This window comes from Oncorhynchus mykiss, chromosome 13, assembly GCF_057628025.1.
Source record: "Oncorhynchus mykiss isolate SJ-2025 chromosome 13, ASM5762802v1, whole genome shotgun sequence".
NCBI classification, from domain to species: domain Eukaryota; kingdom Metazoa; phylum Chordata; class Actinopteri; order Salmoniformes; family Salmonidae; genus Oncorhynchus; species Oncorhynchus mykiss.
In genome coordinates this window covers 81,048,114-81,060,694 of record NC_143034.1, presented here as the reverse complement: position 1 = coordinate 81,060,694, position 12,581 = coordinate 81,048,114, and the positions used below count along the sequence as shown (strand labels likewise).

General features: G+C 42.1%; 3 protein-coding genes across 5 annotated transcripts in view; 2 read left to right on the top strand and 1 right to left on the bottom strand.

Moving 5' to 3' along the window:
- LOC149979040 (NLR family CARD domain-containing protein 3-like) overlaps nt 1–12,581 on the bottom strand; it is a 418,685-nt gene that overhangs the window by 63,193 nt on the left and 342,911 nt on the right. The window lies entirely within an intron of this gene.
- The window catches only part of LOC118938470 (NLR family CARD domain-containing protein 3), a 133,092-nt gene that overhangs the window by 14,804 nt on the left and 105,707 nt on the right, over nt 1–12,581 (top strand). For 2 of the 3 annotated variants that reach the window (XM_090197860.1, XM_090197861.1), the window contains 2 exons: nt 978–2,742; nt 6,564–6,788. The exons of the other annotated variant lie outside the window; for it this stretch is intronic. In XM_090197860.1, coding sequence (XP_090053986.1) covers nt 978–2,742; nt 6,564–6,753 — 1,955 coding nt within the window. In that variant the 3' untranslated portion in view covers nt 6,754–6,788. Of the gene's footprint in view, nt 1–977; nt 2,743–6,563; nt 6,789–12,581 lie in introns of those variants that run through there. 3 annotated transcript variants of the gene reach the window in all.
- LOC149979043 (stonustoxin subunit beta-like) lies at nt 7,987–10,770 on the top strand. Its single transcript, XM_090197907.1, has 3 exons — nt 7,987–8,154; nt 8,828–8,874; nt 9,269–10,770. Exons 2-3 carry the CDS (start codon nt 8,853–8,855, stop codon nt 9,799–9,801), a joined length of 555 nt encoding a protein of 184 aa, XP_090054033.1. The 5' UTR covers nt 7,987–8,154; nt 8,828–8,852; the 3' UTR covers nt 9,802–10,770.

Genomic DNA, 12,581 nt, shown 5'->3' with positions numbered 1-12,581 from the left:
CATACTCCTTATCCCCTTACACTTGTGTGTATAAGACAGTAGTTTTTTGGAATTGTTAGCTAGATTACTTGTTGGTTATTACTGCATTGTCGGAACTAGAAGCACAAGCATTTCACTACACTCGCATTAACATCTGCTCACCATGTGTATGTGACAAATAACATTTGATTTGATGATTTGATTTGATTGGCTTGAAGTCATAAACAGCGCAATGCTTGATACTTGTATGCTTGTATGCTCAGTCAGATTATATATATTATCTAGCAGGACACGCTAGATAATATCTAGTAATATCATCATTAACTCGTGATTATGATTGATTGATTGTTTTTTATAAGATACATTTAATGCTAGCTAGCAACTTACCAACTTACTTCCCGTAACAGGCAGTCTCCTTGTGGAGTGCAACGAGAGGCAGGCAGGTCGTTATTGCGTTGGACTAGTTAACTTGAAGGTTGCAAGATTCGATCCCCCGAGCTGACCAGGTGAAAATCTGTCATTCTGCCCCTGAATGAGGCAGTTAACCCACCGTTCCTAGGCCGTCATTGAAATTAAGAATGTGTTCTTAACTGATTTGCCTAGTTAAATAAAGGTGTAAAAAATAATAATAATAATAATAAAATCGGCAAAATCGGTGCCAAAAATTATAATTTCTGTTATGAAAACTTGAAATCGGCCATTCCGGATAATCGGTCGACCTCTAGCCTGAACACAACACCTAGTGACCCCATCAAGTAGCAGCAGGATGTGTTGTGGTGATTCATTTAGAGAGAGAGAGACAACATTAATAATACCATCAATAATACCAATAATAATATAATCAGTCACACCAGTCTGTAATGCATTATGAAAACATTTACACATTTATACAGTCAGTTAAGAGAATAAATTATTATAATTGAAAACTTTATAACAGTCCTACAATACTGTAGACATTAAAACAGACGTAATATTAATATCCTCTGTGTTATTTCTAGATTCAGATGAGCTTGCTGTGATTTGCCAACTTGAACTCAAATCTAATCTAAAGAAGAAGTTTCAATGTGTATTTGAGGGGATCGCTAAACAAGGAAACCCAACACTTCTCAATAATATCTACACAGAGCTCTACATCACAGAGGGTGGAACAGGAGAGGTCAATAATGAACATGAGCTGAGACAGATTGAGACAACAAACAGGAAAAAAGCAAGACCAGAGACTGCAATCAAATGTAATGACATCTTCAAACCCTTAACGGGACAAGACAAACCTATCAGAACTGTGCTGACAAAGGGAGTCGCTGGCATTGGAAAAACAGTCTCTGTGCAGAAGTTCATTCTGGACTGGGCTGAAGGAAAAGCAAATCAGGATGTCCAATTTGTATTTTCATTCCCTTTTCGGGAGCTGAATTTGAAGAAGGACAAACACACTTTCATTGAACTTCTCAATCACTTCTCAATGGAAACCAAACAATCAACCTCCAACTTCGACATGTACAAAGTTCTGTTCATCTTTGATGGTCTGGATGAGTGCCGACTGCCCCTAGACTTCCAGAAGAACAAGATCTGTTGGGACGTCACAGAGTCAACCTCAGTGGATGTTCTGCTGACAAATCTCATCAGGGGAAATCTGCTTCCCTCTGCTCTCCTCTGGATAACTACCCGACCTGCAGCAGCCAATAAGATCCCTTCAGAATGTGTTGACCACGTGACAGAGGTACGAGGGTTCAATGACCCACAGAAGGAGGAGTACTTCAGGAAGAGATTCAGTGATGAGGACCTGGCCAGCAGAATCATCTCACACATAAAGACATCAAGGAGCCTCCACATCATGTGCCACATTCCAGTCTTCTGTTGGATTTCTGCAACAGTCCTTGAACACATGCTGAAACATAAGAGAGAAGAGATGCCCAAGACTCTGACTGAGATGTACACACACCTTGTGGAGTTTCATATTAAACAGAAGAATGAAAAGTATCTTGGGAAAGAAGAGACAGGTCCACACTGGAATAAAGAAAGCATTCTGTCACTGGGAAAACTGGCTTTTCAACAGCTTGTGAAAGGCAATCTGATTTTCTATGAAGAAGACCTGAAAGAGTCTGGCATTGATGTTAATGAAGCCTCAGTGTACTCAGGATTGTGCACACAGCTCTTTAAAGAGGAATGTGTGCTGTACCAGGACAAGGTGTACTGCTTCGTACATCTGAGCATTCAGGAGTTTCTGGCTGCTGTATATGTGCTCCTCTCATTCATCAACAACAATGAGAATCTAATGGACAAACTGAAAACAAACGACGAGCCTGAAATTGCTTTCTACAAGGGTGCTGTGGATAAAGCCTTACAAAGTGAGACGGGAAACCTGGACCTTTTCCTTCGCTTCCTTCTGGGCCTCTCACTGGAGTCCAATCAGAAGCACTTACGAGGTCTACTGACAAAGACAAGAAGTAGCTCACAGAGCCATGAAGAAACAATCAAGTACATCAAGGAGAAGATCAGGGAGAATCCCTCTCCAGAGAGGAGCATCAATCTGTTCCACTGTCTGAATGAACTGAATGACCATTCTCTAGTGGAGGAGATCCAAAGATACCTGAGATCAGGAAGTCTCTCTAGGTTCAAACTGTCACCTGCACAGTGGTCAGCTCTGGTCTTTGTGTTGCTGACTTCAGAAAAGGTGCTGGATGTGTTTGACCTGAAGAAATACTCCAGATCAGAGGAAGGTCTTCTGAGGCTGCTGCCAGTGGTCAAAGCCTCCCGAGCTGTTCTGTGAGTAGATAAAATGACATTATTCATCAGGAAGAAATATTCAGTTTAGAGAAACATATGTATTATAATAGTTATATAATATTATATTGAATAACACATTGAATAAATGCATAGATTTTTACATTAGTTTAACATTATGACCACACAATTCTAGGAGATGGAAGATGAATCACTATACCTTATCCAACCTATTAGTTCCACCACCCACACATGCTATGACATCTTCTGGTTTCAATGATGTTTCTATAGACAATATCTCTCTCTTCATCACTCATTACCTAGGTTTACCTCCACTGTATTCACATCCTACCATACCTTTGTCTGTACATTATACCTTGATGCTATTTTATCGGCCCCAGAAACCTCCTTTTACTCTCTGTTCCAGACGTTCTAGACGACCAATTCTTATTGCTTTTAGCCGCACCCTTATTCTACTCCTCCTATGTTCCTCTGGCAATGTAGAGGTGAATCCAGGCCCTGCAGTGCCTAGCTCCACTCCTATTCCCCAGGCGCTCTCTTTTGACGACTTCTGTAACCGTAATAGCCTTGGTTTCATGCATGTTAACATTAGAAGCCTCCTCCCTAAGTTTGTTCTATTCACTGCTTTAGCACACTCTGCCAACCCGGATGTTCTAGCTGTGTCTGAATCCTGGCTTAGGAAGACCACCAAAAATTCTGAAATTTTAATTCCAAACTACAACATTTTCAGACAAGATAGAACTGCCAAAGGGGGCGGTGTTGCAATCTACTGCAAAGATAGGCTGCAGAGTTCTGTCCTACTATCCAGGTTTGTACTCAAACAATTTGAACTTCTACTTTTAAAAATCCACCTCTCTAAAAACAAGTCTGTCACCGTTGCCGCCTGCTATAGACCACCCTCTGCCCCCAGCTGTGCTCTGGACACCATATGTGAACTGATTGCCCCCCAGCTATCTTCAGAGCTCGTGCTGCTAGGTGACCTAAACTGGAACATGCTTAACACCCCAGCCATCCTACAATCTAAACTTGATGCCCTCAATCTCACACAAATTATCAAGGAACCTACCAGGTACCTCCCCAAAGCCTTAAACACGGGCATCCTCATAGATATCATCCTAACCAACTTGCCCTCTAAATACACCTCTGCTGTCTTCAACCAAGATCTCAGCGATCACTGCCTCATTGCCTGCATCCGTAATGGGTCAGCGGTCAAATGACCTCCACTCATCACTGTAAAACGCTCCCTGAAACACTTCAGCGAGCAGGCCTTTCTAATCGACCTGGCCGGGGTATCCTGGAAGGAAATTGATCTCATCCCGTCAGTAGAGGATGCCTGGATATTTTTTTTAAACTGCCTTCCTAACCATCTTAAATAAACATGCCCCATTCAAGAAATTTAGAACCAGGAACAGATATAGCCCTTGGTTCTCCCCAGACATGACTGCCCTTAACCAACACCAAAACATCCTCTGGCGTTCTGCATTAGCATCGAACAGCCCCCGTGATATGCAGCTGTTCAGAGAAGCTAGAAACCATTATACACAGGCAGTTAGAAAAGCCAAGGCTAGCTTTTTCAAGCAGACATTTGCTTCCTGCAACACTAACTCAAAAAAGTTCTGGGACACTGTAAAGTCCATGGAGAATAAGAACACCTCCTCCCAGCTGCCCACTGCACTGAAGATAGGAAACACTGTCACCACTGATAAATCCACCATAATTGAGAATTTCAATAAGCATTTTTCTACGGCTGGCCATGCTTTCCACCTGGCTACTCCTACCCCGGTCAACAGCACTGCACCCCCAACAGCAACTCGCCCAAGCCTTCCCCATTTCTCCTTCTCCCAAATCCGTGCAGCTGATGTTCTGAAAGAGCTGCAAAATCTGGACCCCTACAAATCAGCCGGGCTAGACAATCTGGACCCTTTCTTTCTAAAATGATCTGCCGAAATTGTTGCCACCCCTATTACTAGCCTGTTCAACCTCTCTTTCGTGTCGTCTGAGATTCCCAAAGATTGGAAAGCAGCTGCGGTCATCCCCCTCTTCAAAGGGGGGGACACTCTTGACCCAAACTGCTACAGACCTGTATCTATCCTACCATGCCTTTCTAAGGTCTTCGAAAGCCAAGTCAACAAACAGATTACCGACCATTTCGAATCTCACCATACCCTCTCTGCTATGCAATCTGGTTTCAGAGCTGGTCATGGGTGCACCTCAGCCACGCTCAAGGTCCTAAACGATATCTTAACCGCCATCGATAAGAAACATTACTGTGCAGCCGTATTCATTGATCTGGCCAAGGCTTTCGACTCTGTCAATCACCACATCCTCATCGGCAGACTCGACAGCCTTGGTTTCTCAAATGATTGCCTCGCCTGGTTCACCAACTACTTCTCTGATAGAGTTCAGTGTGTCAAATCGGAGAGTCTGCTGACCGACTCTCTTCTCTGTATATATCAATGAGGTCGCTCTTGCTGCTGGTGAGTCTCTGATCCACCTCTATGCAGACGACACCTTCTGTATACTTCTGGCCCTTCTTTGGACACTGTGTTAACAACCCTCCAGGCAAGCTTCAATGCCATACAACTCTCCTTCCGTGGCCTCCAATTGCTCTTAAATGCAAGTAAAACTAAATGCATGCTCTTCAACCGATCGTTGCCTGCACCTACCCGCCTGTCCAACATCACTACTCTGGACGGCTCTGACTTAGAATACGTGGACAACTACAAATACTTAGGTGTCTGGTTAGACTGTAAACTCTCCTTCCAGACCCATATCAAACATCTCCAATCCAAAGTTAAATCTAGAATTGGCTTCCTATTTCGCAACAAAGCATCCTTCACTCATGCTGCCAAACATACCCTTGTAAAACTGACCATCCTACCAATCCTCGACTTTGGCGATGTAATTTACAAAATAGCCTCCAATACCCTACTCAACAAATTGGATGCAGTCTATCACAGTGCAATCCGTTTTGTCACCAAAGCCCCATATACTACCCACCATTGCGACCTGTACGCTCTCGTTGGCTGGCCCTCGCTTCATACTCGTCGCCAAACCCACTGGCTCCATGTCATCTACAAGACCCTGCTAGGTAAAGTTCCCCCTTATCTCAGCTCGCTGGTCACCATAGCATCTCCCACCTGTAGCACACGCTCCAGCAGGTATATCTCTCTAGTCACCCCCAAAACCAATTATTTCTTTGGCCGCCTCTCTTTCCAGTTCTCTGCTGCCAATGACTGGAACGAACGACAAAAATCTCTGAAACTGGAAACACTTATCTCCCTCACTAGCTTTAAGCACCAACTGTCAGAGCAGCTCACAGATTACTGCACCTGTACATAGCCCACCTATAATTTAGCCCAAACAACTACCTCTTTCCCAACTGTATTTAATTCATTTATTTATTTTGCTCCTTTGCACCCCATTATTTTTATTTCTACTTTGCACATTCTTCCATTGCAAAACTACCATTCCAGTGTTTTACTTGCTATATTGTATTTACTTTGCCACCATGGCCTTTTTTGCCTTTACCTCCCTTCTCACCTCATTTGCTCACGTCGTATATAGACTTGTTTATACTGTATTATTGACTGTATGTTTGTTTTACTCCATGTGTAACTCTGTGTTGTTGTATGTATTGTACTGCTTTGCTTTATCTTGGCCAGGTTGCAATTGTAAATGAGAACTTGTTCTCTACTTGCCTACCTTGCCTACCTATAAAGGTGAAATAAAATCTATATGTTGTTTGGGAAAATAAACCAAATGCATCTGCCATTGTCCTTCTACACTACTGGTGTTAAATTAACAGTGTATTTGTGAAGTCATGATGATCTCTTTGTCAGGCTGTCAGGCTGTGGAGTCACAGAGGAAGGCTGTGCTTCTCTGGTCTCTGCTCTGGAGTCAAACCCCTCACACCTGAGAGAGCTGGACCTGAGTAACAATGACCTGAAGGATTCAGGAGTGAAGCTGCTCTCTGCTGGACTGGGGAATCCCCACTGTAAACTGGAGACTCTGAGGTCAGTATTCCTGTAGTTGGTCAACAAGTGATAACTGTTCACCAGATCCACCTGTGTTTACAAGACACACATGGTCCACAACATATGTGATTGGACAGCATTTTGGATTTGAGATAGAATGTTTCAAATTAGGAGTACAGAATGTCACCTTTTATTTGAGGTTAATGGTGAGAGGTTAGCATGTTTTGTTGTAGCCTCTGTTATTGGTAATGGTGAGAGGTTAGTATGTTTTGTTGTAGTCTCTGTTATTGGTAATGGTGAGAGGTTAGCATGTTTTGTTTACTCTCTTAGACAGAAAAGTACTCCACTCATCATCCACCATTTTATTATTGGGCAAAACACAACCAAAACAAACTGCAAATGCAACCAACGAGTTTACGACAAAAAACTACATTTTTGACTATTTTCTATTTGACTATTTTAATACACTATGAGTGAATTGTTCAGAATACTTAAGACTTCTTCAAATGGGGAGACTGGAAACATAAATTGTTTTCATTTTTAATAGTGAAACACAATGTGTCTTAAAATACCCTCAAATAAAAGGTGACATTAAATACTGTCACCTCATATGAAACATTTGACCTCAAATCCAAAATGTTGGAGTATAGAGACACATTTAAAATGTTTGCTTCACTGTCTAAATAGATATGGTGTGGACTGTATACTCAATACAATCTAAATCTGATACCTCACTGTCTAAATAGATATGGTGTGGACTGTATACTCAATACAATCTAAATCTGATACCTCACTTTCTAAATAGATATGGTGTGGACTGTATACTCAATACAATCTAAATCTGATACCTCACTGTCTAAATAGATATGGTGTGGACTGTATACTCAATACAATCTAAATCTGATACCTCACTTTCTAAATAGATATGGTGTGGACTGTATACTCAATACAATCTAAATCTGATACCTCACTGTCTAAATAGATATGGTGTGGACTGTATACTCAATACAATCTAAATCTGATTCCTCACTGTCTGTCTTCTGACTGATGCTGCTTTTTAAACTGGTCTGGTCAGTCTACTATAATATTTGTACTATACATGTTTCTATCTGCAGGTAATACTTTGATCATTTGTCATTTTTTATGATGATACACTATTTTATGAATAGATATAGAAGGTTTCAGGACACTGATATATCTGAATATGTTGAAAAATATACTGCCACTATTTTCACCACCAAAGAATAGCAGTGTGATTTTAATATGATTTGACTCTTTGCAGGCTGTCAGGCTGTCTAGTCACAGAGGAAGGCTGTGCTTCTCTGGTCTCAGCTCTGAGGTCAAACCCCTCACACCTGAGAGAGCTGGACCTGAGCTACAATCACCCAGGAGACTCAGGAGTCAGACTGCTCTCTGCTGGACTGGAGGATCCACACTGCAGACTGGAGAAACTCAAGTATGTAGTGGGTTTATGTCAATGTTCATATCAGACATGTTTGACTTATCAGGATAGTTAAGACAAACATTATTACCACCACTTGGACAAAGTTATATACTGACTGTGTGTGTGTGTGTGTGTGTGTGTGTGTGTGTGTGTGTGTGTGTGTGTGTGTGTGTGTGTGTGTGTGTGTGTGTGTGTGTGTGTGTGTGTGTGTGTGTGTGTGTGTGTATGTATGTTCAGTGTTTCCAGTGTGTCTGTCCAGTGTCTGTGCCCAGTGTGTGTCACAAAAGATCTGTTGTGACACACACACAAACACTGGAAACACTGGACACACACACACTGGACACACGCATACACATACTGGACACACACACACACACATACTGGACACACACACACACACACACACTGACACATGCTGGACACCCACTGAATGCACGCTGGACATACACACACACACACACACACAGGACACACACACACACTGGACACACACAATGGACACACACTGTACATACAATCTGGAGACACACACACACTGGAGACACACACACTGGACACACACACACACAGACAACCATTCTTAGTTATTTGCTGACCGTGTGTGTGTGTGTGTGTGTGTGTGTGTGTGTGTGTGTGTTCAGGTGTATCCCTCAATGACTGTCTGTTCTTCTGCTTACCGCTACAGTGTGGAACATGGTGGAGAGAACAGAATGAAACCTGGGCTTAGAAAATGTGAGTGTTGACTGATGTGAAGAATATGACTAAGAATAAGTCTTGATTCAAGTTAAGTCAAAGTCAAAGACCACCATCATTACTGACTTGGTCATATTAAATATCAGCTGTAGTTCTACAGAAGCAGAAATCAGGGACACCAAAGTTTACAAAGAGTTTCTTTTTGTGTCTGTGTGTGTGTGTGTGTGTGTTTGCGTGTGTAATAAAAGCGGAATAAGTGTGTTTTATATTACCATACAGTATAACATCTGATCATTCAACAAGTCTCACGTTACCTTCACTTCTCCTTTTGATACCTAGAAACATCTACATTAAATTAATTAGTGAAAAGTGAGTTAACATTCTAATGTGAATGATGATGATTTCTAATATTGTGTCTGGTTTCATCCATCAGATGTCTGTGATCTCACACTGGACCCAAACACAGTAAACAGACACCTCTCTCTCTCTGAGGAGAACAGAAAGGTGACATGTAGGAGAAAGAAGCAGCCGTATCCTGATCACCCAGAGAGATTTGAGAACTGTGAACAGGTGATGTGTAGAGAAGGTCTGACTGGGCGCTGTTACTGGGAGGTAGAGAGGAGTGGGAGAGGGGCTGGTATAGTAGTGACATATAAAGGAATCAGCAGGAGAGAAGGGGGTAATGACTGTGGTCTTGGATGGAATGGCAAGTCCTGGAGTCTGGTCTGCACTGACAACCGTTACTATGCCTGGCACAATAAAAATCGGACTACCATAGACGTCCGCCCCTCCAGCCCCTACAGAGTAGGAGTGTATCTGGACTGGCCAGCCGGCACTCTGTCCTTCTATAGAGCCTCCTCTGACACACTGACCCACCTGATCACATTCACCTCAACATTCACTGAGCCCCTCTATCCAGGGATTAGGGTTTGGGGTGATGACTCCTCAGTGTCAATAATCACCTGACACACACACACACACACACACTGACCCACCTGATCACATTCACCCATCTATCCCTCTATCCAAACACACACTGGACAAACAACAGTTTCAGTAAATAATAACTTGACACATTCGGATTATGATAATGGCGACTCAGTGACACACACACACACACACACACACACACTGACACTGTCCACACACTCACACACTGAACACACACACAGGGCACACACTCACACCGAACACACACTGGACACACAAACATTTTCACCAATGGGCCCTTCTGTCTTTAAGGCATAACACACACACACACAAAGTGGACATACACAAACACGCACTGGACACACACACACACACACACACACACACACTTACACTGGACACACACACACACTGTACACACACATTCACACTGGACACACACATATACACACACACTGGATAACAGGTTCTAGAACAGCTTGTATCCCAGTTCTATCTGCCTGTTAAATCAGTTTCTGGACCACAGGTTCTAGAACAGCTTCTATCCCAGTTCTATCTGCCTGTTAAATCCGTTTCTGGATAACAGGTTCTAGAACAGCTTCTATCCCAGTTCTATCTGCCTGTTAAATCATCAACCTAAACTGTTTTCATCAGACTATTAGAACATGACTGAACCTTTTGGTTCCATTTCTGATCTTTTACCACTTTGCATTTTTTATGATATATTTTACTGTTTGTGTTTGTACCACAGGAGGTTGGTGGGACCTTAATTGGGGAGGACAGGCTTGTAATGACTGGAGGGGAATAAGTGGAATGGTATCAAACACGTGGTTTCCATGTGTTCCATTTCATTCACTCTGTTCCAGACATTATTATGAGCCATCCTCCCCTCACCAGCCTCCTCTGGTATGTACTGTCCTATATGTGAGAGAGATCCAACAAGGAATTACAATGTATGTATTACTTTTAATACCTGCAAATGGCAAATAAACTACTTGAACTCCTTCTGAATGTCTGCAGCCGACTAGACTGTTGGCGTCTGACAAGAGGTGAAAATATTACAGGAATATTCTGCAAATGTTGATGAAGACGTCACTCAATCCCCCCAAAACAACATGCAGTCTTTCCACAAGACTCCCATGAAGTTATAGTGTGACGTTATGAGTTGACGTTAAAGTAACATTCTCAGAACATACTGCACTTGTTTTATACTGTTTTAGATGGATCCTCTGTTTATCATCTTGTTTTATACTGTTTTAGATGGATCCTCTGTTTATCATCTTGTTTTATACTGTTTTAGATGGATCCTCTGTTTATCATCTTGTTTTATACTGTTTTAGATGGATCCTCTGTTTATCATCTTGTTTTATACTGTTTTAGATGGATCCTCTGTTTATCATCTTGTTTTATACTGTTTTAGATGGATCCTCTGTTTATCATCTTGTTTTATACTGTTTTAGATGGATCCTCTGTTTATCATCTGTTTATCATCTTGTTTTATACTGTTTTAGATGGATCCTCTGTTTATCATCTTGTTTTATACTGTTTTAGATGGATCCTCTGTTTATCATCTTGTTTTATACTGTTTTAGATGGATCCTCTGTTTATCATCTTGTTTTATACTGTTTTAGATGGATCCTCTGTTTATCATCTTGTTTTATACTGTTTTAGATGGATCCTCTGTTTATCATCTTGTTTTATACTGTTTTAGATGGATCCTCTGTTTATCATCTTATTTTATACTGTTATAGATGGATCCTCTGTTTAAACATTTAAACTCTAACAATAACACTGTTAAAATACCAATGTGATCATTTGTTGTGTGTTATATATGGACATACACTCCATAGTTGTACTTGTATACAAGGATATATTGTACTTTTCATAATTAAACATAATTGAATCAAGAAAAAGCCTGTTCATTGTGAAAACAGTTGGGTTCGATTCTTCATTGCCTCTGCCAGTCACAGGTTGATGTTTGTCATGAATCTTGACCTGGAGCCAGAACTGTGTGATTTCCTCTAGACATGCCAGCTACAAAGTCAAAATTGGCTGTGGAAAATAATGTTGTTTTATGGTCTTAATTTAAGAGAAGGATTAGCAGTGTGGTCAGGGTTAAGGTTAGAATTAAAATCTGATTGTATTACTTTGTGCCTGTGCCAACTAGTGACCTCTTTGCTGAACTGCCTCCAGGGCAAGATTCATGACAGTAAATGCCAACCTGCCTCCCAGTCATCCCGTCCTTATCTTTACAAGGCTGCAGAACATACACGCTAGTGATGTGGGGGTTCTCCCATAACCCTCAGTCCCCAGGTGGGTAGATGGCAGGTTGAATAAAGAGAAGCTAGTGATGTGGGGGTTCTCTCATAACCCTCAGTCCCCAGGTGGGTAGATGGCAGGTTGAATAAAGAGAAGCTAGTGATGTGGGGGTTCTCTCATAACCCTCAGTCCCCAGGTGGGTAGATGGCAGGTTGAATAAAGAGAAGCTAGTGATGTGGGGGTTCTCTCATAACCCTCAGTCCCCAGGTGGGTAGATGGCAGGTTGAATAAAGAGAAACTAGTGATGTGGGGGTTCTCTCATAACCCTCAGTCCCCAGGTGGGTAGATGGCAGGTTGAATAAAGAGAAGCTAGTGATGTGGGGGTTCTCTCATAACCCTCAGTCCCCAGGTGGGTAGATGGCAGGTTGAATAAAGAGAAGCTAGTGATGTGGGGGTTCTCTCATAACCCTCAGTCCCCAGGTGGGTAGATGGCAGGGTGTATAAAGAGAAACTAGTGATGTGGGGGTTCTCTCATAACCCTCAGTCCCCAGGTGGGT

Bases quoted from the DNA above. Each gene is read 5' to 3' on its own strand.
- LOC149979043 (XM_090197907.1), top strand. From the start codon at position 8,853: ATGAAACCTGGGCTTAGAAAAT. The intron at 8,875-9,268 runs GTGAGTGTTGAC...TTCATCCATCAG, and splicing joins GAAACCTGGGCTTAGAAAAT to ATGTCTGTGATCTCACACTG.